The sequence below is a fragment of the Oculina patagonica genome, chromosome 1, assembly GCF_052425735.1.
Source record: "Oculina patagonica isolate OP01 chromosome 1, crgOcupat, whole genome shotgun sequence".
NCBI classification, from domain to species: domain Eukaryota; kingdom Metazoa; phylum Cnidaria; class Anthozoa; order Scleractinia; family Oculinidae; genus Oculina; species Oculina patagonica.
The window spans coordinates 39,114,707-39,140,397 of NC_135758.1; the positions used below are offsets into that span (position 1 = coordinate 39,114,707).

The 25,691-nt window shown below is 39.6% G+C and overlaps 2 protein-coding genes across 2 annotated transcripts in view; both read right to left on the reverse strand.

Annotated features, from left to right (window-relative positions):
• Positions 1-7,126, reverse strand: part of LOC144630034 (solute carrier family 22 member 15-like) — a 15,006-nt gene extending 7,880 nt beyond the window's left edge. Inside the window, exons 1-5 of the mRNA XM_078488317.1 lie at positions 6,740-7,126; positions 4,075-4,358; positions 3,362-3,590; positions 2,628-2,826; positions 1,161-1,376 (exon numbers count right to left, since the gene is read on the reverse strand). Coding sequence (XP_078344443.1) covers positions 1,161-1,376; positions 2,628-2,826; positions 3,362-3,590; positions 4,075-4,356 — 926 coding nt within the window. The 5' untranslated portion in view covers positions 4,357-4,358; positions 6,740-7,126. The remainder of the gene's footprint in view (positions 1-1,160; positions 1,377-2,627; positions 2,827-3,361; positions 3,591-4,074; positions 4,359-6,739) is intronic.
• An 8,732-nt stretch (positions 7,127-15,858) lies between these two features.
• Positions 15,859-24,666, reverse strand: LOC144646925 (nicotinamide phosphoribosyltransferase-like). Its single transcript, XM_078506641.1, has 12 exons — positions 24,508-24,666; positions 23,833-23,909; positions 23,327-23,380; positions 22,403-22,463; positions 21,581-21,627; positions 20,413-20,480; positions 20,235-20,303; positions 19,359-19,429; positions 19,192-19,285; positions 18,950-19,029; positions 18,581-18,706; positions 15,859-17,968 (listed from the first exon to the last, which is right to left on the reverse strand). Exons 1-12 carry the CDS (start codon positions 24,664-24,666, stop codon positions 17,855-17,857), a joined length of 1,020 nt encoding a protein of 339 aa, XP_078362767.1. The 3' UTR covers positions 15,859-17,854.
• Positions 24,667-25,691: the final 1,025 nt, after the last annotated feature.

The following is a 25,691-nucleotide window of genomic DNA, read 5'->3' on the forward strand; positions in this document are numbered from 1 at the left end:
TTCGCTGGAGCTTACAATGTTTCACTCGAGTGAATAAGCGGCCAAAGTACTAATTTTTGCGTTCTGTATATATTTTTACATTTGTAATTTATTTTCTCGGCATATTAGCATATGTTTTGCTAGGGGCCTAGCCAGCCCCCGTCAGCTCCGAGGGTAAATAAATTTTATTGATTGATTGATTGATTGGTGCTTTATTTAAATCGCTCACGGTTTAACTGAATGTCTGCGGTACGACAAAAATAATAATCTTAAAGCAGGGCAAATGTCATTATTCATGACACGAAAAATTATTTTAGAATATAGTTAATTATCTGCTTTCTAGCAGTAGAAAATAGTTTTGCGATTCTGTTATAGTTTCGAAGCAATTTAGTAGACCCCACAATATCTATTACATTGATATAGGATATATTCATTCTATATCAGAGCCTGTCGGATTAGCTCAATCGAGAAGGTGCCAGCATGCGGCGCGGGAGGTCGTGAGTTCAAATCCCAGAGGGGTCAGTATTTTTTTTTCTTTTTTTACCCTGGCCCGTGGCAATAAAATGGTTTGTTTATTATATCACACCGATTTAGCTTTCGAATGCTCCTTCATGTACGACGCTGGCTTTACAAATAGACATGAAAGTCATCGATCGATTATGGCTCTCAATGTCCACTTTTTGGCGGTCGATTACCTTCTACACGTAATTCTCAGCCACATTTTGCTTCTTTGCTTCTTGTTTTTCTTTTCAACCCCTTTAAATTTTAAAGGCCGCCTTCATACTGCCGCCTTTAAACGGCCATCTTGCTTCACTCTTTCTACCATCAAACAATGGCCGCCATTTTGCGCGACTCCGTATGTACGTACGTACGCCGTACGTACGCGCCCGCAAACCATGCCGCTAGCCAAGTTGACCATGGAAAGCCAAAAGCATGGTTCTGTATATTTTCCGCTCGCTGGCGCCTTCGGCGCCAGTGGGAGCTCCGCTATTAACCAAGCTTGCTCGGGACTGTTCTGGGGGAATATTAGTCCTAATGTCTTTTTCTGTAGGAAGCAGATAATCTTTGGCAAACTTCATAGAGCAACATTCCCAAAATCTTAGGTATCATTCTAATTAAACTGCAGAACTAGCTAGAGAAGTTAATGGGTAATTTACGTGGAATATTTCTTTGACACCTACCACATGAGCCAAGAAGCAAGCGTCTTGTGAGTCATTTTAGCTGACGAGAACAAGTCGCGAATGTCCCCAAGCCTTTCTTTCGTCTCATCTTTCGGCAATTTCAGTTCTGCGTCAGGCATTTCTTTGCCATTAACTCTGGCGACTTTACTTAAGGCTTCCCTGGCATCAGCCACTCGGCCTTTCTTTAGAAACCAACGGACAGACTCTGGGGTAAAGCTATGGGACAATAACAAATATATTACCGTCATACATACCGACAGATGGGAAGGATGTGGGAAATTGCTGCAATTGGAATAATAAGGACGACCGAATTTTACAAACTGCTGGGCACGCCACTTCACAGTGCCTCACTCTCTCCACCCAGAAGTAGATAGCTACTGGTGAACCGTTACGGCAACCTTGTAAAGTACCAAGAGGTTACTTGCGATGGCGTTGGAATTATCTTTATCCCTAGGCGCTTCATGCTATCCCTACTCGCTTCATACAGCGGAACCTCGATATTAACGAAGGGTCCAGGGACTGGCAAAATATGATCTCTACATGTATCGAGGTTTCGTTATATTGGGGTTCTTTTTCATTTAAATTACCATTACTAGGGCGAAGAATATCGTTCGTTTTACAAAAGTAAGTCGTTATATAGAGGTTCATTAGTGTAATCTTTACTCTAATGCTATCCATTCTACCTCTCGGTCTTGTCTTTGGTGCTTAGCACACTTACAGTTACAGTTTTGCGCTCCCAGGCACTCTTCTGTAGATCGCGACGCCTAAGATTTTTTTCTTCATCGTGATTCAACATGCATCACGTGACACATTTTTGGTTGTACGACATGATCAACTATTTTTGGTAAACTGTAGCACAGTTGACGAAAACCATTTAAGCGACACACAGATTTTCATGGTTTTCCTCGTCGTGTAAGAAAAGAATCTGTCATCAATGCCATCAAAACGTTCGCGTTGTGAACGTTTGACAGTTTTAGCTACTGAATGCTGCTCATGCCGACTTTACTTGTGCTAAAGTTTGTCAGCAGACGAGTTCTTTTTTGCCGCGCGAACCAACTCACGTCAGCTAAAAACAGTTGATCGAGTAAAACAGCCAAGCATACCATGTGATGCATGTTCAATCACCTCAAAGACGATGAAAAAAATGGGTGTTGTGGTCTTCTAAGAACAGTAGCTGCCTCGTCCCCAGGCGCCCTCCTCCTTGGTCGTGCACGGTTCGCTTGGCGTTATTGGACTGACGTGACGTGCATGGTTCGCTTGGCGTTGTTTGCCTGATGCAGACGGGAAAACGGACGCCTGGCAGATCCTGTTCGGTTTCTTGGCAAAAATGATCGTCCCGCAGCCGTTAACCCCCGCGCTACCTATTCTCCCGCCTTAGCCATCCGGCCAATCGGCGCCTGGGACGAGGCAGGAATGATTGTATGTTTAGTTATGTGAGACAAAGAAATAAAGCTTTTGGTTACTTACAACCAACAACCCATCAACAAAATGCCAGGAGCTCCAGTGACCATCGTTAATTGTTTCCAATCTCTGATAAGGTATGCAAGTCCCGCTAACATCAAGATGGCGGCCATAAATCCGTTCCAAATTAGAGATCCTGCGATGCCTCTGTGGCGAATTCCAGAATACTCAGTTCCCATCACAAAGATTGGAATGCTCAAAGCACCTGCACGATAGACAGAAAGTAACATCTTGAGGTTTTCCTGGTCATCGAAAGTATATCGAATCTGCTTAGGCTTTGATGTACTACGCTTAATGATGATTGGTTTAAAAACTTGCGCCTCTTTCTCTTAGTCCATGTCCACAAAACCCGGGTAAATTTCAAAACGATACAGACCTACTTTTGAGGGCTAGCATTTTTGAAAAGTACCGCTTTCGGTGACCGAAAACGCCGTTTCAGTGTGAACGGTTGACCTATACAGGTAAAAAAAAAAGATACGTTTTTAAATTTACCAGGGTCAGTGTGGACAGGCCATAACAAATCTAAAGTAAAACCAAATCTGATCGTGTCGCGCGCACACACACGCACACCTTTTCTAGTGTTATGATCTGGCTACATGCATGTATTTGTTACAATTTTTGATTGGCTTACTGGATAGTCTATGTCTTTGGTGCTCTTCCGCCCCGTTGACATAAACAACAAACGCGCAAACAGGCTCTAGCTGGGAAGCTGCTCCATCGATTTTGAACACAAGACTTACCAATCATGAATCCAATGATAAAGCGAAAAGTGGCAAACACCCAGTATGCTGGAGAAAAAGCTGAAGCAAAGTTAAAAACGCAGCAAAGAAACCCGCAGATGTACACGGGATACTTTCTTCCAAACTTGTCAGAGATGCTGCTCACGCAAATGCTGCCAATAAAAAATCCAACGAAGATAACAGAGGTTGAGACGAATCCCAATGAGCCACGATCACACACAAGGTCAAACTGTGAAAAACAGTTAATGAAGTGTTAATGCAAAAATTCCAGATAACTTGTCATATATTGTGATTGTAAATGGTCGAGTGAAAGTTCGGTGGTTCTGGTCTCTGAGTTCAAGTCCTCAACTTAAATTAAATACTAAATACTACTATTAAAATAAATATGATTTGCTCTCTGTAGTCACGTGTTTAAATCTTCCGCCGTACATGTTTAACAGCCACGACCAAATACACAGCGAGAGGTCTGCATTCCCTTACCGTCTAATTGTCGACTGCAACGGGAACTAAACTATACTTGCGTTGCGCGCCAAAATGGGGGCATCAAGTGCAAAATGCCATCTTGGATCCACCATCTCCGTCGTTAATTTTAAAAAAAAATGTTGACCTGTGGAATCCAGTTTCCAATTTCATGACCTAAAGGGGCGGGGAGGGCGCGTGCTTTTTCGAGGGTGGGAGCTAAACTGGAGTACATATTTATACATCTACTTTACCTCAGTGACAACTGACGTGAAGTCATCACCAAATTCCCAGTCTTCCCTGGCAATATCACATCTGTAAGAGTAGTTGTCATCTCCAAGACGAATGGTCTCCGTAAAGGGACATGTGTTGTTATTTTTACACTTCCAGCCAGGCTCCGACGCAATAAAAAGCATGCTCATTACAGGAATGCCCCACCACAGCATATAAACCAAGTTGCAAAATACGCTGAGCAGGATTTGGTAGCGGCCAAAGCTGCCAATTTCCTCCAAAAACTCATCAGTGGTTAACTCCATTTCTAGAGGAATCACGTTAAGATTAGTTTTCTTTCTGACACTCATAGTGCTCGCGTTGGTACCTTGGGGTTCTTTTTCAGCCAGTTTGCTTTGTTTCATTTACGGCAATAGACAAAAATTTCGGCGACCAATCGTATCGAGACCTTTACAACAACTGCATTGCCTTGCAAAATTCATCCTAACACAACCTGGTATTCAGGCATTCTCTTGCTGCATAGGTGTTCGGGTCACTCCGAGAGTTGTTTAACAACTACATTTCCTTGTTTGACTGTGCGGTTTTACGCTTCTCGAGCTTCTTGTAGTTTTGCGAATGGGAGCTGCTTTCTTTGATAATAATTTCACTAAATTTATAAATTTCTCGACTTTTTATATAATAACCGTGTTATTATATGCCTATCTCAACGAGTGGGCAATATGATAAACCAAATCCTGCGATATTCGTTTGTAGTTGGCTTAGCGAGCAGGCACGATAAGGCAGTATCACGAGAAGTCTCCTAAGTTTTAAAAGTTTTAAGAGTTTGTAAAATCACAGTAAACAGACATCTCTCAATAAAAGGACAACGATGATGTAATTCCATCATTCCCTACTATCCTTGATGAATTTTAGAGGAATTGATGTTCAAAATATAGCGAATTAAAGCTTTACAAGAGAGCACCCCATCAAGAAATTTGGCTAATGAATTTAATAATGAGCAAGGGTCCCGAGCGACCTTAAAACTGTTTGAAAAAAAAAAAAACTTAAAAATTATTTGCGTGATAATCAAACCGTGACTGCGTCTCGGTCCATAAACATAAACAAAAAACATTGAAAACAAAAAACCTCTGATACAACCATCGTGACCTTACAATCCATTTATAGAGATGATAAAATTAATTACAAAAGTCTCGGTAGCATAAATATAAACTTGTTTAAAGCTGGTTAGATCATAGTGCAAGTCGTGGACTTGTTCTGCAAAATTATATGTGTTTTGTTAGCCGGGAAAGATAAGCTGTTGGCTTGCTGAGAAATTTATTGTGTCTGGCGCGGTGGTTTTCCGCTGTTTTGATTTTCTGTCTGGCGCATTAAGATTTCTGACCTTATTGATCGACCTTCTTTCTTTCAGCTCAGTTTAGGCGAGAAAATGACAATTATTCAAACATGAATGAAGAGTTAAATTATTCTCTTGAATCCACATTCTGTAAATTAAGTTAAGTCTTCGAAACAACCTGATACTAGAGCCGGTAAACTTTGTGAAGACGTCGGGGAATTTGCAAAAGAGTGACTATTTTCGGTCTTTCTGTAGGTACCCGATGCAAATGAGGTGATATTGTTTTTCCTTTGTGATTCTTTGTATTTTAGAGCAGCATTGCTTCTTATCTTTTATTTCTTTTGTTTTAGGTCATCTGTGTCCGGTTGCTGCAGAAGGACTGAGCCCAGAAACGGTGGGGAAAACAGCTTTGGATTGCAAGACCTTCGTCACATTCATGAAAAAAACAAATGTTCTAAAACAAGAATTACCAATGGCTTACCACCGCCAGAACAACGCTAGAACAACTTGTTCTAGCGTTGTCAACTTATCATTCTGTAATAGCGACAAAGGGATCAAAACCAGATCCTGTAAAATAAAAAGCTTTACAAGTTTGGCATGTTGTATTCACCCGAAGTTGTAGTTTTTTTTGTAAATTTGCAGGATTCGTTAAGTAAGCTTAGTTATACCGTGAATATTCCATTTGTGACCCTCGTGACTTGATTTTTGTTACTGAAAATTCAAGTCACCTCGTGCGATATTTCACGGTATGACACTCGAAACCATTGCATAACTAGTATATTTTTTAATCCACATGTATAACATATGTTCTACGCGAACATGGTCGTACATTAGCTGCAACTAAACTCAATATTCAATTTTATCCTTTGCATTTTTGTAATTCTTATGTAATCAGTATTATGTAATCAATCACATCTCCGCTTTGCAAACCGGCCTAAACTTACAAGCTCAAGGCGGATAAATGAAGGAAACTTCGCTGATAGAGATTAATTTTTCATTAAAGATGAAATCAAAAATTGTATTAACTAAAATTGAAAACATATAAGAGCTTTCGTAGGTCATGTGCTAAAAGGATAAACCACCGGTACGAAACGAGCGAAACCATATAACCTAATCCTATAAACTACCGAGACAAAACCGACGAAACCTCCAAAACAATTAAAATGAAACGAAATCAAAGAAGCTGACAAGCGTAACTTCCCGCACCAAAAACTAACATGAAATAAGGAATGTCGAAGAAAGAATCGATTTCTTTTAAACAATGTCTCGCATATAGGAGCTAAATTTGACCAAAAGTTTTGAAAATTTTAAATAAGTATGTTTCAGAACCTCACCATAAAAGCTATAGGGTTTACCTTATTGTAATTTTTTTGTTTGCTTCTTGATTCACCGTCTCTGGTCGTACAACGATGAATGACCTCCACTGTTCAGAAAGCTGCTTAACTTCTCATTAGAGCTGGGGCGTTCAGCCTGCCAAATATAAATTCTAACGGGCTACCAATGGCCACATTTGATTGGTTAATATGTATACCTAATATATTTTAATTTATGTTTATTACGTAGAATATATTTTTCGCATTAGTTGAGAACGTGAGGTCTGCAAGTAACTCCCTAGAGCTTATTTACTTCCATTAAAGTAACTATTCACAATCGGGTAACTGAACAAAACAACCATTATTAATTATTAATAGATTAACGAATACAAAAGGTTCGGAACAGAAAAAGGACAATCCATTATTTTACCAGTAAGCACGCTTCTTTGAAGTCGTACATAATAGTTGAAATTAGCTGCTGTTGGCTTTTAGAAGTGTCGTTTTGATGCTAAATATTGTTATGAAGCGTAATGTTGTTTTTCGAATTGAATAATTCTACTTTGTGATCAATTGTTTATAGTTTTTGAGCTATCGTGAGAGAATCTTGTGATTTAAAGGGCCGACATGCGACCTACACGAAAATTTAAAGTTGTTTTTCTTAGGGTGCGTTCGTTTGGAAATATTCTGGAATAAGAATATTCCGGAATATATTCCGGCTATTCTGCTCCTGGGAGCAGAATAGCCAGAATGTAATCCAAGTATTCCGGAATGAGAAGAGAAGCCAAACGAACGCTAACTCGCATTATTCCAATTATTCTTATTCCGGATTGATCCCGAACGAACGCGCCCTTAGTTTATCAAGAGCTCTGAGCTTTTGTCAGTGGACATGTTTGCGCTCGCTCTGTGGCTTTTGTCATTTTCAAGGTTTCTTTGTTATTCCAGTCCATAGTCCAAGGTTTTTCAAGGTTCAGCTCTCACGGGAAGTGTCTAAGTTTAGGTTGTGTCGGCTATATAATCGAGTGTTTGTATTTGAAGGTTTCGTTCGCATGGTAAATTAACTTAGGAACTCTTACTGTCCTTGGTTTGGACCCCCATACAGGTTCCTGTTGTAGTCTAGTTTACGTTTGTCCTGAATTGTCATTGGGTGACCTCTCTCTATGTCGGTTTTTCGTGTAGGTCAGTTTTTATTCGCTTTCTAAAGTAAGTCTCAGAGTTGTCTCAAGTTTTTTAAGGTCACAGAGATTTGTACCCAAACATGTCTACAACTTAGCTATTTAAGGTTATTCCACTGAAAAAGAACCTGCACTGAGTTTTTTTGTAAACTTTGCCTATTGATTGTTTATGTTATAGGAACTAAAATTTTCAAATAAAAATGGGGGGTGCCCATGCATGCGTTTAGGAGCAACAGCATCCTGTTTATACCCAAAAAATCCTTATAAAATCCTCATGATTATAGTCACGATTGCTTGCTGAATTCACGTTTCCGACGAATATTTCTTATTCTACACTGAGAATTGGTCCATATTTATTCTACAGAAAGAAAGTTTGATTGCCTAATCAAGGAGATGCTTTTCATAAGACAACTTAAACCATCCCTAAACGTGCAAACGGACTCGATTCGCGCAAAGGTGTTCACTTGAAGAATTTGTGATCCTTTGTTATTATGTTAATTCGTAGAGACTATAGAAACTGATATCGCATTATTTATTCACTTTGCCTTGAGAATGGTGTCACGATGACGCCGAAACGTAAAAAATGACTGAAATACGATTTATTCCCTGTAACAATTGGTTTGAGAAACAATATGTTGCAAAATGGTTGAATTTATGGCATCGATGACATTCGTATCCTTGCGCCGAACACGAACGCATTCCACCTTTATGGGGACAACGACTGCCCCATTTTCTGCAAACACTAGTAACTATTAGCTACTATTGTTTGGGTAGCTTAGGTTTTATTTCTTTCGTTGATCGATACGTAATCCATCTTTGCCTTTAGAGTTGCTCTGTAGTCCTGTTCAAGTTTAACGGAATTCCTTGAATAAGCGCCGCATCGGGACTGCGGCACTTATTCGGGGGCGACGCTTATTAACTTTTTGGTCCTTAATGCGGCGCTTATTCGGTTGCGGCACATATCCATTTCTTCTTATCACGGCCTCCAAGTTTTCCCGCCGAAACTCAGCAGCCAGTAGCGCACGCCTTTTTTTCATTCAGCTTAGTTTATGACAGTTGTTCAAAAACGAAAGAAGCATAGGAATACAACGATGCATTTTAACAGCGCAAACAAAATTTACGCGCAATAAAATTGACGCGAATTTTCTAAACGTTTTGTTTACATTCATGCATTAAATTAACGAATTGATTTTACGTTAATAACATGTATCGTTAATTTCCTTAGTTCCCTTCATGTTTATTTCCTTAGTTCATCTGATTTAAAGACAGAAAACTTTATGCAGACCTCAGAAAACCCAGGAGAAAACAGCTTTGGATTACAAGACCTTTGTCACGTTCATAAAAAAACAAATTGGTCTACCTTGGTGTAAGAACCTGTGAAATTTTTCCTTTTTTTGGAGCTATTGTTTTCCTGCTCTGTGTTGTTTGAGGTTCTTTGTTGCCTCGGTCGTTCTTTGTTTTACGTTATTGGTGAGTTTCACACGTTTTTACACCGAGGATGATTTTTCTTTGTGTACGCACTCACCAAAATTCTCGTGTGTATACTGAAAAACCACGTCACTCGTGGAATGTTCCACGTTATCGTCCCACTATTACCGTACGCCATTTTGCCACATTAGGTCAAGCTAACGCATAAAATATGAGCCACTAATAAAAAGTAGAACAGGGCAAAAATATGGACGGAAAGCGGAGCTACAAAATTGTTTACATCTTTTAGGCTTGAAAACAGTGGAATAATATTCAATGGTTTAGCGTATAATACGCGCAAGCATTCTGCTCATTCCTCGTATTTTTTCTCTCCTCTACTGGACTCGGAAAAGTACTACGCAACACGCCAAATGTCCGCGCGTATTGCATGTTCAACCATCGAATAAGGTGAATGTATGAACTTCCCGCAACAAAACGATAACATGAAATAAAGAATGTAGAGGAAACAATTGATTTCTTTTCACATAATACCACGCATATAGGAGCAAAATTTTGCTAAAAGTTTTGAAAGTTTCAAATGAGTTCGTTTCAGGACCTCACCTGGGTTTATCTCATTCGATCAATCTGTTCTTGTTTGCTTCTAGATTCACCGTCACTGGTCGTAAAACAATGAAATAACTGGGTTGTTCAGCCTGCAATCATAAATTCCAACAGGCTGCCAATGGACACATTTGATTGGTTAATTTATTGACTAACGTGCTATTTTAGCGCGCTTTAAGAATCGTGCACCTCAATTCCGTAGGGAAGAGGTTGCCCGTTTTTCACGTTCCGATTTGTCAGCCCGATTTGGCCCAGGTTTGATAACAAAGTGAGTGCGCATTTAAGGTGGCTCGATCGGATTTTTGAGTGACGATACCTTTCAACTTTGAGCAACTTGTACGCCACCGTAAACAATCCGACTGAAATCGATCAGCACAGCTGTACTAAAGAAAGATGAAAGTTTCGAATGAGATAAGTTTCGTCGAAATCGGAGTAACCATAGCAACATAATGACGTCACCACCCATTTTACACGAGACCGATTTTCTTGTAATAGAGGGATAATTTTGAAAAAAGGCTTCTAGATCTTGGACTTGACATAGTTTTCTCAAGGTCTGCGAAATTTGAAGAATTTCTATGAGAGCGTTTTCGAGAAAATTTTGGATGAAGTTTTCAGGTGCTAAAATACAACAAAAACAAAGCAGTCTTAATACATTATTGAGAAAACGTTCACGAGGCCCGATCAAGAAACATTTTGGCCTTAAGTGAATCTTGTACTATCCAATTACCTTGGGAGAAAATATTAGAGAAATCGTTTCATTTGATTTCTTGAAACATCGGCTTTAATATGAACTGGTATGAAGTGTTATTTCTCTCTTTTGTCGAAAAAGGGCCTCCTCTTACTAAAATGATCGCAAAATAAAAAGCGCCCGATAGAATTTTTTTAAACTTGGCAGTCAAAAAGAAAAATAAGTTTGTAATAAAATGTCCGATTTTCAAAATAATTGAAACATTCTTAGGCAGTTAATTTAAAGCCCTAACTCAGGTAAACATTGCGCTGTTTTTCACCCTACATCGGATCACTGCCTCATTATAAGTCTCTATTGTGTCGCCCCATGTAAGGGAATCCAAGAGAGTCTTGGATTCCGGATTCCGCATCGTGGATTCCGGATTCCAGTGACTGGATTCCGGATTCAATGTCTGAGGATTCCGGATTCCAAAAGGTGCGAGATTACGGATTCCACACCTTTTAAATCTGTTTTTTAGTGGTACCTCAACAGCAGATTACGCTATTTTTATAGCATATTCAGCTGTTAAGATGCGATGTCGTCTATTTTCTTCCTTTTTTTTAGTATATTAAATTTAAATATACGTAAAAATGTAGAGCGTAAAGCGAGAAAAAAATTCAATTAAATTACAATATTGATTACTTCGAAATTACGCACGTATTTCTATAGAACAAAGAACAGCCGGAATTACATTTATAATTCCATGCAAAAAGCTTAATCCCTAGCCTGTGTACAGCCGTCCCGCTCCACTAAAAAAAAAAATCGGGAGGGAACCGTTCCCACCCCGATTTTTTGAGGGGAGCGGGACGGCTGTACACAGGCTACTTAATCCCGTAAATACTGTTTCACAGTTCGATACGCTAACTTAGCTCGCAGTCCCGCGCATCAAGAATTTAAGTGAAGAAGCGTGGGGCATGCTCTCAGATACCGGAAAATGCATTTAAAATTAGAAGAAAATAAACGTTCAGCGCTTAAAATATTGCTGTAAAAATGATATATTGCTTAAAGAGGAGATGAATCGGGGTACGCAAATCCGCCGATCCGTGCCGTCAATTCGCCACTGTTCTCGTTCAAGTCCAAATCCGCATTACATGAAAACTTTGTGTGGTATAGATTCGCTGCAACGGAAAGTAGATGTTGCTTCTTATGCCAACTGTTTCAGAAGGTTCGTTTCACTGCCAGCACTTGTCAGTTGCGACAATTACACCAACATACCGACGAAAACCGACCAAAGTGATTCGGACTTCGTTAAATATCTGTTGCAGGTCAAATTGGTTTTCAGGTTAAATCTGTTTTTAGTCGATTTCAACCAAGGCATTAAAATCTGTTTAATCGCTACTCTGAGTTTCATGCCTCATGCGAGGCAATCATTAGGGGACTGCCAGAAAAAACGGTTACATTGAAAGAAATTTGAAAATACAGAACAATACAATACATTGTGTGTCACATGTCACGTCACGCGGGAACTTTATCACTAGTTACATGATAAAGTTTTCCAGCAAGAATTTCCTAGCATGTCTGCAACACGATACGGGCTCGTTTCCGGTTTACATAAAATGAAACATTTCTCCCACAAACACAAATTACATCTCTTGGTAATATTCGAATAAGACCTAGGCTGTTTAACTTTGCACCACTTGATGTCATGCTTAGTGTTCTGATCTTTCAAACTCCATATATACTTGCAAAAAAACAAATTTGAAAACTAACTTTGGGACTTAAACTGATCTTACCTGATTTTTCTCCGGCAATGATACAGCGTACTATCTTGAGGACGGTTATTTAATTCAAGTGATGATGGGGAATATGCTTAAATGTGATGTTTCTAATACTTTGTTCTGACATCTAGAATAAGGTTATTGGTTGCCTAAGGGGATCGGGTAGACCCTGTCCCAAGGTCTTACATGAATGGCTCGTTCCTTTCGAGAGAACAATGCCCCTTGTCCAAGATATTAACAACATGAACTCTTACCTACAGTAGAGGACCAGTAGAATAAAGCATTCCGGAATCATGTAAACAGGCCTATAGACTCCTTTCAATTCTGTGCGTTTTCTGTTGCTTTTAAGAAAGAAAATTACACTAAAAGACATTATTTTTTGTATTCATATTGCCAAGTTTAAAAATTCATTTAGTTTTCGACCATGACAACGGCGGTTGTCTTACAAGAATTCAAAATTAACGTGGCCGCTTGATCATAAATTTTATGTATATATCATATAGTTTATAAAATAGAAATAGATGAATGTTTCCTTTCTCTTCTCTTCTTTTTATATGTCAGTGTTATCATTTTAAGATTCTGGCAACGCGAGACATGTTTGATTATTATACCGGGCATTCTTTTAACTCTTGAGCGAACAAATTACACGAGTATAAAAGCAATTGTGATTCCCAGATTAGAGACCTCCTGAAGAAAATAACAACCCAACCTGGCTTTAAAAGAAGCGAGCAACAGACTGACGTAGCTTTACTTTCGCATCTGTGTATGTGGCGTCTGAAGGAGAGCGTTCAAAATTTCACTCCCGAAGTTTCCAGTATCAATTAATAGCAACTGTGAAGAACACTACTGCCAAATTCTAATTCGATTGGGAAAACACGGCCCCACAAGCTTCTCTGAGCTTTAAAAAGACAACCGTGTTTAAGTAAAGGTAAGGTAAGGTGATGTTAGAAAAAATGTCTGTTACACTATCAACGATCTAGAGTAAAACTGGAAATGATGAAAGCTGATTTAATTGAAAACAACGACACCTAATAAATTGCACATCGGTTTTGCCCCAGAAATTAACAAAAGGAACTCCTACATACACTAGAGGACAAGTAGAATAAAGCATCCGAGATCGGGATGCAACACCACGTTTCATTGCTTGTTTTTTTTTTCGACAATTCGCCAACATATGGCCGAAGACCGACAAGAGTGATTCGAACTTCGTTTATCCATGATCCGACCTTCCCGAAATAAAGAGATCGGAATCTGGGCAAAAACTGTCAGCTTATCTGGCTTATCCGCGATCTGCTGTACTTTCGAGATCCGCGAATCCGCTTGATGTATCGCAAAAAATCCACAATCCACACCAAGTTAGAAATATACATTTGTTTTAGTGTTTTCTAATGCATCCTCGACCGGAGAGCCGGAGAGCCTGTTCACAGGCTAATGCTTCCCCATCTCGAATTCCGTACGTATTTCAATCTCCTCAAACGACAAGAAGAACCAGCTCGAACTGAGAATTTCTTGATCGCCGAATCGAAAGGGCGCCTGGGAGTCGTGTTTCTTCCACAGGGGAACTTCCTGGACAAAAATTCTCAGTGGTTTAACTTCGCCAGATTTCACCGTCAATCAAACTTACCTTTTACCGCTTTCACTATTACCGAATTTGTGGAAAATGTACAGGGATTTTCATCTGTGTCACAAGAATGGCGAGCTCCGCATGGAACCGAAAAGGATAAACACCTCCTGTGAGCATTGTTGACAGTTGAGAGACATTGCGTTACTCTTGGTATAAATTTCAATTTTTAAAGGTCAAAACGCAGCATGATAAAATGGTATTTTTTAACAAATAATGCATGCGCCCTACCAGGATGATCAAAGACCACAACACCGCCGTGTTGATTTAGAACTTGATTTGAATTTACTAACGAAATATCAAAAATTTACGTTCGCTTTCTGGTTTTACTTTCTTCCTTCCCATCATCCTTCGCGTCTTGCAATTTTCGCATAAGAGACGACTGGGGACGAGTCAGGTTTTTGTAGTGCTCTGATGGTAGATTCCGGATTCCACATGAGGCTGGATTCTGGATTCCACAGGCGGGATTCCGGATTCCAAAGGCCTGGATTCCGGATTCCAAGAGCAAAAATATGTTGGATTCCGGATTCCGGATTCCCTCACATGGGGCGAATCGACATCTATCACTCAATACTTACTTACTGCCCATCATGCCTGTGTGGCACATAGGGCAGCAACAAAGTCTTTCCAGCCCTGCCTATCTCTATCCAGTTTTTCAATGGTGCTCCAGCTGTAATTGAGCTCCCTTTCCACCGTTCTGCGCCGTGTTGTTTTTGGGCGCCCTCTTCTGCGTTTGCCTTCAGGTGTCCAGCGCATTGCAGTCCCAGCTATAATGACCTATGTTATTGTTGTCCTTTCGAAGTACATATCTAATCTATCTGCATCTTCTCCTGGTGACAATGATGCGAATACCTCCTGCTTGGGCCTGCTTGGTTTGCTTCAGGGCCGGTTGTGGTGATTTTCTGTGGCCCGAAAAATCTCAGAATCGTCACAATCGTCCTGAGGCTGGTTGTGTAGAAGAACGCTAGTTTTGACAGGTCTGTTCAGTCATTCGCCAGAATTGAACTGATAAAGGCAATTTAAAACTTACTAGGGAGCTCCGCTTTTAAGCTTACCTAAATTTACATGTTACCGTATTTTCTCGATTAAACGCCGGGCCCCAAATAAACGCCGGGTCTCCGAGCTAGAGTGGTTAGTAAGCCTTCCAGGCATTTATTTGAGGTGTAATATGCTTTAGGTATGATGGCAAATTACATTCATGTCACAAATAATGATTTAAAACCCTTCTTTAATAAACATTTTGCTCCAATAAACTGCACTATTCAAATAAACGCCGGGTCCATGGAGCCAAGTTTGAAATAAACGCCGGGGGCGTTTAATTGAGAGGGTATTTTACATTTCCTAATATTTCAAAGCTTCAACACTGTAACCACTTTCTCCCCTATTTTTTTTTAATGAGAAAAATCTCCTGGAAAAAATATTTGCAGCTGGAAGTCCGCGATTGCCGCCGATAACAGGTGACTAGAGCGCATTGCATCAAGGAAAGCCTGTCCCACGACATAATTTTTCCTAGTCTTTCATCACCTTTGAGGAAAAAATAAGAAGGGACTGAGAACGAGTTTGCGCCAGTGGAATGTTTTCCCGCTGATGATTTGTTTCACGCGCTTGCATAATAGCCGATCCCCTCTATAGCGCGCGCCTGCAGGGAATCACGGTAGTTGTATTCATCAAACCATGCGCGAGACTCAGCAACGTGCATCATTGCTGAGTCTCGCGCATGGTTTGATGAATACAACTACCGTGATTCCTTGCAGGCGCGCGCTATAGGGGGAATCGGGTATTCATAAGTTTTGAATGGCTAACTACGCTATCAGTGGCCAGGATTTAATGTCTCATTTCATTTAATTGTAATATGACTGAGGATGATTCTAAACTAGAGTCGAAACACTGTTTATCCGCATTTATTTGTTCTTCACATGTAATACATGTTCCACATGTTCGTTGCAGCAAACTCCTGTCCACATGTAAGTTCATATGGGATTCACTCACGCGCTGTTCCCATCTGTGGCTTTGTAGCTCAGATGGTAGAGCAGTGGTCATGCAACCCGAAAGTCGAGGGTTCGAGTCCCACCTGAGCCACTGATTTTTTTTTTCAGTGGCCAGGATTCACAGTGTCTCATTTCATTTATTTGTAATATAACTACGCTATAGCAACAATGATTGGCTGTGCGACTTCTTAGCATTTAGCCTTTCGAAATCAAAAAAAAACTGAACATATCGTTATTGTTAATGGCAAATTTTATTTCCAGCAATTCTAATAACTTAACGCTTGCCTCCTGGACAACAGAAATTATTCTACAGCTAAATATTTTCCAGTTTCGGCGTTATAGACTCACTAGTATTATTAATATACGCGATTATACTACAACTCTGATATTTTCGCATGGTGACAAAAACAGTCACTGCCGGAATAATACACATTTTATATATGATAGTAGCTTAGGGAGGGACCATTATTTTTTTGGAGCGGGGAATGAAAAATATTGAAAAAAAAAATTGTTTTCAGGGCCTAGAAAGACAAAATAAATTAAATAATAAATAAATAAATTACAAACGCGATATGTATAACAAAACGTAGTTTGAATTTCGAAAAAAATGTTTGCAGAGGTGCATAAACGAAAAAAAAGTTTGCAGAGGAAAATTTTTCACACCCCCCACGTCCCTCTAAGAAAACAATGGTCCGTCCCTTAATCAACTTAGCGAAACTCATACTTTGTATTCTTTTCGTAAAGTATTCGCTGGTAGGATACTCGAGCTTGACGTCTTATTGTTAAACATTCCGGAAAGTGCCTCTATCTTCCAAAATAGGGTCAATACTACCTTATTACATGAAATTTTCGCGACACGTTAATTTCGCGATTTTGAGGTGCGCATATTTCGTGACACTTAAATTTCGCAATTTTGCGAAAATTTTGTATTTTGAATCACTTTATTTTCGCGTTTTGAGGAAGACACAATTTACATTTCCTAGGCAGCATTATTTAACATGTCCTTGAATTAAATAAAACGACTTTATCAAAAAAAAAAATAACGTCAAAATTGACAAAAACGCAACGGCAGGACTAACAGAGCAGTTCTCACAATGGCCACAAGCAAGTCACGCTTGTACGTGAATTATTGTTCTTGAGTCAATTGACCACAAATCCATTTACATTGAAAATTCCTTCCTTCAGTGGTACTTAACTCATTCTTTCTTGATTATGGCATAATTTGAGTCACTTAATTTTCTTGCCATGTTATGTTCGCGACACTTATTGTTCGCGTCAATTTAATTTCGCAATTTTTTTGGAATCGCGAAATTCGCGAAATTAACGTGTCGCGAAAATTGCATGTAATAAGGTATTTCCTGGTCAGTGATTATGTCATCTAGCATGACGCACGCTAATTGGACAGCACTAACGTAATTTGCAAACTTAGCAGATAGGATGATAGGCAATTAGAAATCTTGAAGCTATTTTCTGAGGTTTAGTTAAACTGACTTGACTATGTATTAAATTCTAGGATCCTGGGCTAGGGACTGAGTGTCCTGTGCACAGTCGAACCTCCCGTAACCCGACACCCTCGGGGCAAGAAACTGGTAAGTGCCCACTTAGGAGGGGTCCACCTACGGGAGGTTAGAAATGTAGTGTTTGTACGTGGCCGGGGCCATGATCACGTGCCCGCTTATAGGCGGTGTCCGATAGCAGAGATCCCACTGCAGAACGTAGTTCTGTTCAGTTCTGCTTCGGTGGCGATCGGGATAAAACTGTGATCGTACATGAAGTGTTCAAATTGTGTGTGTGAGTGTGTTTAGGCTTCTATTTGCATATTCGAGTACATGTCTACTCTAAAAGAGTGAGACTTGGAGTTGAGCGTAAATTTGCACACAGGCAAATAAACGCTTTGCCTTAATCAAGACATTTTCTTTGCTTCTTTCACCAATGGAATCTCGGCATTCTCTCTGACTTGAGCAAAAGTGTACTCCTTGACAAGCTCTCCATCTTCAAACACAGTCTCGAGAAGATCCTGTCCAAATAAAAAAATAGCAAGTAATCAAAACGTGGTATAAAGAAAAACTGTTTTTAATAAGTTTTCTCCAGTTTTCGTGCCACTGGCCACGTGTTTCTCGCCGTTACCACAGGTTACATCTTTTCCCGTGCTACATGCGTTACTTGTTTTCCTGCGTTACACGTTTTACCAAGCTTGCCACTGGTTCCATGTTTTCCCGCGTTTGACACCTGTTTCGCGGTTTTTGTTTCGAATTAAAGATTGGCTCTGTCAGTTATAATTTGATTCAGTTTAGTTTCAAGAAATTTTTGCTGTTGTAAGTGGAGGAAAATATCGCTGCCTTTTGGTAAATAGCAATCTCGTTCCCAGAGCCTAAGTTTCCCTTAGCCAGCGGTCGGAGCTCAACGGCTCTGAGCTAATTCAAAACCGGAACAAGGAAATCCTGATTCCGGTTTGATTGTGCTCGTGCGCCAGAGATTGTGTTGAGACGAACAAGTTTCCAACAGCCATTCAGATTCGGCCGTCTTTTTGGCGGGCTTTCAGATTAGCCCAGAGGTCCCGATCCCTGGTGCAGACCAGAAGAATCGCGGCCTCTAGGGACGAGATTGGGTAAATAGCGGAAAATAGTACCTTTGTTGCATCGCCTCTTCCCTCTTCAACCGTCACGTAGTTTCCCTTTTCATCCAGTTCGAGGGACAACAAACCTTTTTTGGAATTCTTTGATGAATCAGTGATGGGTTGCTTGTAGACATTGACCTACAGAAACAGATACGTTACTTGTAACAAATGCACACAGTTATAACCGGTTTGACGGTTTGAATGGAGATTTAAAACAAGTTTGCCCTTTGATTATGGATCATGCCAAAACAGCATTCCCTTTCTTCTAAAAAAAAAATTACCATAACCTAACCACTACTAACAGTGCAATGAACAGACATTTGTAGCAACATTTGAAACTAGTACCGCATTCCTATATCAAGATTCCAAATTGATACTTACTGGTTTTTCGTTGATAACAGCAAAGCAACACTTGTAGGCGCATTTCTGAGTATCGCGATCCACTTTTTGTAACAGTGCTCCTGCATAGAGAAAACAAGAATGTCAGTGGATTGACAAGGAGGGAAATATAAATTTATAACAAACAACACAATTGTATAGAAAAAATAAAGGTACGTTGTTCGTATTGTACTGGGCGAGCTTTAACTGAAAAGAAACATCCCAAACAAATTTTAACAAGTTACCTCCGCTTCCAAATGCGATATTATCAGCACTCCATTTGTGCTTCTTCATGTTCTCTAAAATGTCAGACAGTGTTTCATAGCTGATGCCATCACCCTGAAACACAAATAGTAACACGATGAAGCTTTGTTCTCACACAAATGTAAAAAAAAAAGTTTTATTTTCTCACTTGGATTATTCTGAGGTAAGGCGGCAGTACGTGGAATCCTTTCGAGTTTTTCTCGCCACCAAATTTTCCATCTGTGAGAGAAACAAAAAGGTTAAAAAGTTAAATAATACGAAAAATTGACAGTGACTGTGCCAAAGAGTCGGGTTTGCAGACTTCTGTCGCAAAAAAGGAAAAGGAATCAAAGCATGACAATCTCAATACTGAGGAGGCAGTGTGGCCCGGTGGTTAGGGTGCTGGACTTGTAATCCGGAGGTCCCGGGATAACATCCTCCTCCCCAGCGTCACGCTAGTTCAGATTCTTATGTATTTTATGTTAGTTAATTATTTGTTTTGTTATAGTTAGTACTACTAACTATGGTTTTGTATACTCGGCCAGACAAAATTTACCAAACACAAGCGTGTATGAATAATGTTGCTTTTACCGGATATACTTTTACTTTGATGCAGCTTTCACTGATTTTTGCGTTTGTTCAAACGGCATTTTCAGTTTAGGACCCAACCAAAGCTCACTCATGAATGCCGTTTCAAAGCTTTTCTCAGCGCACATTCCTTCACACGACAAACAATTGGTCAACTCGTGTTGGCAAACTCGAGTTGGTGTGTGTGAACGACGCAACAACGTCTAACAAGTTGACAAACTGTTGGCGACAAATAGAACTTGTCTCTATTCTTACCAACAGTTTGCCAACTTGTTTGCCAACTGTTGTTGTGTCGTTCACACACACCAACTTGAGTTTGCCAAAATGAGTTTGCCAACTTTAGTTTGTCGTGTGAAGGCCGCTTTAGGATACATGTCATTTGTCCAACGTGATAAATGAAGGGTAAAAAATGAGTTTAATGGAAGCGTTATAAACTTAATCAAATCCTTCAACTTACGCAAGATATTTAAAACTTTCACCACCACCTCTGGAGGGTTTCCCGAGTCGGGACGAATAACAAGAACACCTGATACAAAGGAGAAGAAGATTCAGGAATCAAATTAATTATAAATCCACACATCCCTCATCCACAGAGGAATAAACCAGTGATAAATCATTCAGTACTTTTAACTTACCATTTTTCGCTCCCCGATTTACCACAAGTTCTTTCAAGTCTTCGCCCCAGTATTTCTCACAAGCCTCCCTGTATTTGCACATGACATACCGGTAAATACCACATACGTTAGTAATTTTACACGCTGGTGAAAATCCTTGTAAGATGTTCAAGGATCTTTGCAGACGTTCAAAGGCCTGCCAAAGATTCCTTTCTTAAAATAAACACAAATTTAAAGATACTTCCAGTCTTAACCGATCTTCAGAGTCTGTGGCAAAGTCGAATCTCACCGCCTTGCAAAATAATTTAAACTTAATTTGTCACATTCAGCTTTGTCCGCAGATGCAAGCCATTCACTTTTTATGCCTGATGGGCCGGTCTGGTCTGCCAACACAATACAAAGGTGTTCGTTTATTAATTCGTGTGAGGCCTTGTCAAACGGAGATGCAAAAAGATACAAGTTTTCAAATTGCGTCCACTTGCGTCTCCGTTTGGCCAGGACTTGCGTCCACTTGCGTTGTCTTGCGATGACTCGCGTTCACTTTGGTCGAGCCAAATTTTCACGCACGTCAACGCAAGTTTTTCACCGTTTGGCCACCCAAACGCAAGTCAGTGCAAGTCTTGCTGTTTACTTCAAGTGCAAGTCTTGCTGTTTACTTCAGCGCGCGACGTAGTAATGAAATGGCTTTTATGACAACTTGGGTGCACTTGCAAGTAAACTTGCAAGTCCGTTGGCCGTCCACTTGCATTACCGTTTGGCCAGGGCTTACCCCTAAACAAGATTCTGACAATTACAAATATTGGCCTTCTGTCCTGTAAACTTAAAAGGAGACCAGAGCCGGGTTGTTCGAAAGACGATTAACGCTAACCCAGGATTAAAAGATGATTAAGATTTTAATTTCTCTGGTTTTTAAGGGTTTTCCAAAGCTAATATTTTGTTAAGTTTGAGATTGGTCCATGTCAAAACTGTGGGACAGAAAACATTAACAGAAAACCTCAACGAAATTATATAAAATTGAATTTGAATTTCACGCTTATCCTGGATTAGCTTAATCGTGCTTTGAACAACCGGGCCCAGAATCCGTAATTTACACCCATAGGTGAGATGACAAGCATCCCCATCCATTTCATATGGGAGTCTCCTCCCTCCCCCTGAGATAGTTCTAAAAAGCAGAGTTAAGTAAACTTACCAAATGTTGTAGCTATCACTAACACAAGCCACCAGACCAGTTGGAAACTAAAAAATGCAGATATCACCACATCAATAAACTAATTAACAATGCAATTATATTAAAAGATACTGAGATTTGGGTTCTGGATTGATTAAACATGAATCTTACTAACTGGTCTGCCTCCTGCCAGTTGGGATTTTTAACCTTGTTATGTTCATTTAAAAATATTTGTTTCCTCTGTTTCAGTGGCATGCCTGTAAACTAGCTATCTCGTTGAGATATGAAGCTAAGTGCATGACCACTATAAACATATATTTCATTTAATTTTTAATTTTAACGTGATCTTTCTATGACTTGATACCGTATTTTCTCGATTAAACGCCGGGTCTCCAAGCTGTTTTTGAAAACAAACCCCTTTAACATTTATTTAAGGTGTAATATGCTTTGGAAATGATGTCTACATATATGGCTGTTAAAAATAGTGAATGAAAATGATTTCTTAGAAACATAAGGCTTGAACAAACTGCTGGAATCAAATAAACGCCGGCTCCATCTGGCCAAGTTTGAAATAAATGCCGGGGGCATTTAATCGAGAAAATACGGTATTTCTGAAGAAAGACCACAAATAATTGAAGATCAGAATGCAAAAGCGTCTTTTCTTCAGTTTCGGGGAAAAAGTTGCTTTAATTTGTTTAAACTGCATGCTGCATTTTCCCTGCTTTCATTTCCAAGCTTCTAAATGTACATTAGTACCTTTCTTAAAGGGAAAATATCAGACTCACAAAAATACAACAACTAACAACAGCTGCCACAGATAAATGAACAATAAACACGGCTCACCTGTTCTAACATGTTCCTAAATGCCTCTCTTTCTCCTTCTTTTCCCCAAGTGGTAATTGTACTGTTGATAAAAAATAATTACGTTCTAATTCGCTTCGCTCAACCGAACGTAAATTATTTTACCCTTAAATTCCCGTAAACAATCAGGCAAACAAGAAGTATGGCAGGATTCGCAAGCGGATCCAGATTATGAGTGAATATCAGGAACTAACCAATCACAGGTTGTGTGTCGCACGTAAACGTGCGACACCAAGTGCAAAAGAATTTAGCATAACTAATTACTCTGAATACCAGCGGAAAATACATTAAATAATATCAGCTCAATTGGTAGAGCGCCGGACTGCTGTGCGGGAGGTCATGGGTTCGAACCCCAGACCGGACCAACACTCAGGGTCTTAAAATAACTGAGGAGAATGTGCTGCCTTTGTAATTACATCTGCAAATGGTTAGACATTCTAGTCTTCTCGGAAAAGGACGATAAAATGTAGGTCCCGTCTCCTGTATCTTCAGTCTTGTTACAGGGGACGTTAAAGAACCCACACACTATTCGCAAAGAGTAGGGCACGAAGCTCCCGGTGTTGTGGTCTGGTGTGTAAAGCGCATTTGAACGTATGGAAAATGCGCTATATAAATGCATTATCATTATTATCATTATTCAAAAGGAACATAATTATTTCTGTATTCTTAGAGGCTTAATTAGTCTTCCCTCTTATACATGCACCCGGAGCTTTTAAAGTTGAAAGTTTACTGCTCAACAGGTTACATTATTACATTTACTTTGCTCACTAAGAAGACCAGTATCACAAGTCAGAAGGATAATAAAATTGAACGTGTAACTTTAGAAAACCTCAGTTACACCACTCCAACTACTAGTTTCTGTTTGAGGTTTGTGGGATAGCTACCAACAGAGCCACTGTAAGATACCTGTGTTCAGCAGCTGGGATTGAGAAGCCCGCAATTTCACATCCATAATAGTTCCTATGGAGAGAAGAAATGTGTTCACTTTGTGTTATAAACTAAGAAATTTTAATTAACATTCTAAACAAATGTTTTTTTTTCCTTCTTGTTTTTCCTTACAAGTTGGTTTTCTACACTGCTGAAGACTGATTGACAGATCATATTGCCCTGTTAATGTTATTTACTTGACTGTATTAAAAAAAGAAAATAGCACTTGGTATTTAAACCAATCAATTAGTTTATCTATATTTGAATAAATTAAATATAACAGGAGTTAAACAATATTCACATCCTCAAGTACAGTAATTAGGTATTTATACTGGAATAATTGGCCAATGAATTCATTTCAAATATGTCCCTTTTCAACACTCTGATATCAATGACTTTCCAAAAATTAAATGTAGGAAGTTTTTATATTTGCTATAAAGTACAGAAGAAAAGGCAGGGGAAAAGAAAGAGGTAGATAAACATACCTTGCTAAAACCATTCCTGATACAGTGTCAGTTCCGCAGAAATTGACAAGATGAGCTGCCCCACCCAGGGATGCTGACTGAAAGAATGCAAAATCAGAAATTTAATATAATTCTTATCTCTTTTTGCCCAGATGATATCAACTTTGCTTCGCTGCATTCTAGCTATGTTTTCTCGCAGCTAATATTAATGTTTTGGCAAGTTTTGTGCCTAATTAGCGCTATTGCCGCCTTATTTTGTCTCCATTCGCGTTACGTTGTTTTTCTTCGCTTTGGTAGTTCTTTTTATTATACTGCGTTTGACTTCCATTTACAACCGGAGTATTTGTCTTTCACATACTCTCACACGGGTCGGCGGCAATACTATTTTGACGTTTGATCAGATTTACTGGGGTGACCAATTTTACTGTACAGGTGTTTTCAGTGCCACGTAATATCTTAGTTGTTCAGTACTGATTTCAGTTTCTTGTCATATGGCTATCTCCCGTGCCAGTGGCCCAACACCATTACTTTCCCCTTTTCTCATCTATTGTTTTGTTATTTTCTGTTTTGCACGCGTGAGCTATATATCTTGACGATGTTTGTCTATCCTGCTACCAGCCGCTGGATTACCTTTGTCACACCTTGGTGTAGCTCAATCAGCAGTGCAGCTGAGGACATTACCTTCTATGGACTTACGCAACGTAAACCATATGGTGGACTTGACACATAATCTGGTATTTGATTGGCCCTATCTCCAGGGGTAGTGCGCTCGGCCTTCGGTTTGGAGAGTACGTTCCCTATTTTTCCCACAGGGTTTTTAAGGGTTTTCGTACCGGGCAGCCGCACGTCAGTCATTACCAAACCTATACCACCTATACCATATGTAAAGTATGATTATAGTAAAGTCTAAATGTCTGCTTTCTATCTAAAACAAACCAATTCTAGGTAATTTTTCTTTCTTTCAATGCTCGTGTGCCAATGAAACATGTCTTAGCTGGATCATTTTGCGATCTAAGTTCAAATGTATCCTACAGATAAAAGCCTGCTGCAAGTTTTTAAGGATATATACAACCGGTCTAACGTAACAAGGCATCTTACGGCACCTTTAGCACACAGGTTCTTTAAAACAATATCAGTTTCTTATGTGCCGTTTTTCATCCGTTCATCTCTCCGTGGCATATAACAAAGGGCCAAGGGACTGGCGAAATATGTTCGCTATAACGTGGCTTTCGTTTTATCATGGTCCTTTTCCATATGATAACTATTCCTGGGGCAAGGAATATCGTTTTATATCAAGGACTTTGGCTATCTGGAGGTTCGTTAATAAGTGCTCCAATCAGTATTGCTGTCACACAGAGTAATGTTTAAATATTCCGCTTCTATTGATGCCTCGGTTAAAAACTTTACTTTTAACCCCTGGGTAATTTTCCGCTGTAACATACACTGCAGGTTTTATTTTGCTAAAGGGGCTTCATCACGGATCTTAACAGTTTTTCAACGCTATTTCTTCCATGTTGTATCTGCGCATTTTCAAAACTCTATTTTTAGCCGTAGTTCGCTTCCTTTCCCCACATTAAGATTTTCCTTAGAACTAGATGTTTAAAGATAATGATTTAAGTTTTTCACTTGTCTTGCGTCCTGCCATCAGTTTAGAAAACAATTATCTGCACAGTCCTAGTGATGTAGCCCCTTTAAGCCACTTTAGCTACTAGCAATGTTGTAGTCCTTCGAGTTAACCTGCTTGCATGTATTCATCGGGGTGATATAGCCATATATTTCAACTATTTTGAAATTTAACCTAGAAATTGTTGCATTGAGCACTCCTGTGACTGAGTGTCTCACATTGAAACCATATCCATTTTCTCTTTGTTACATTTCCT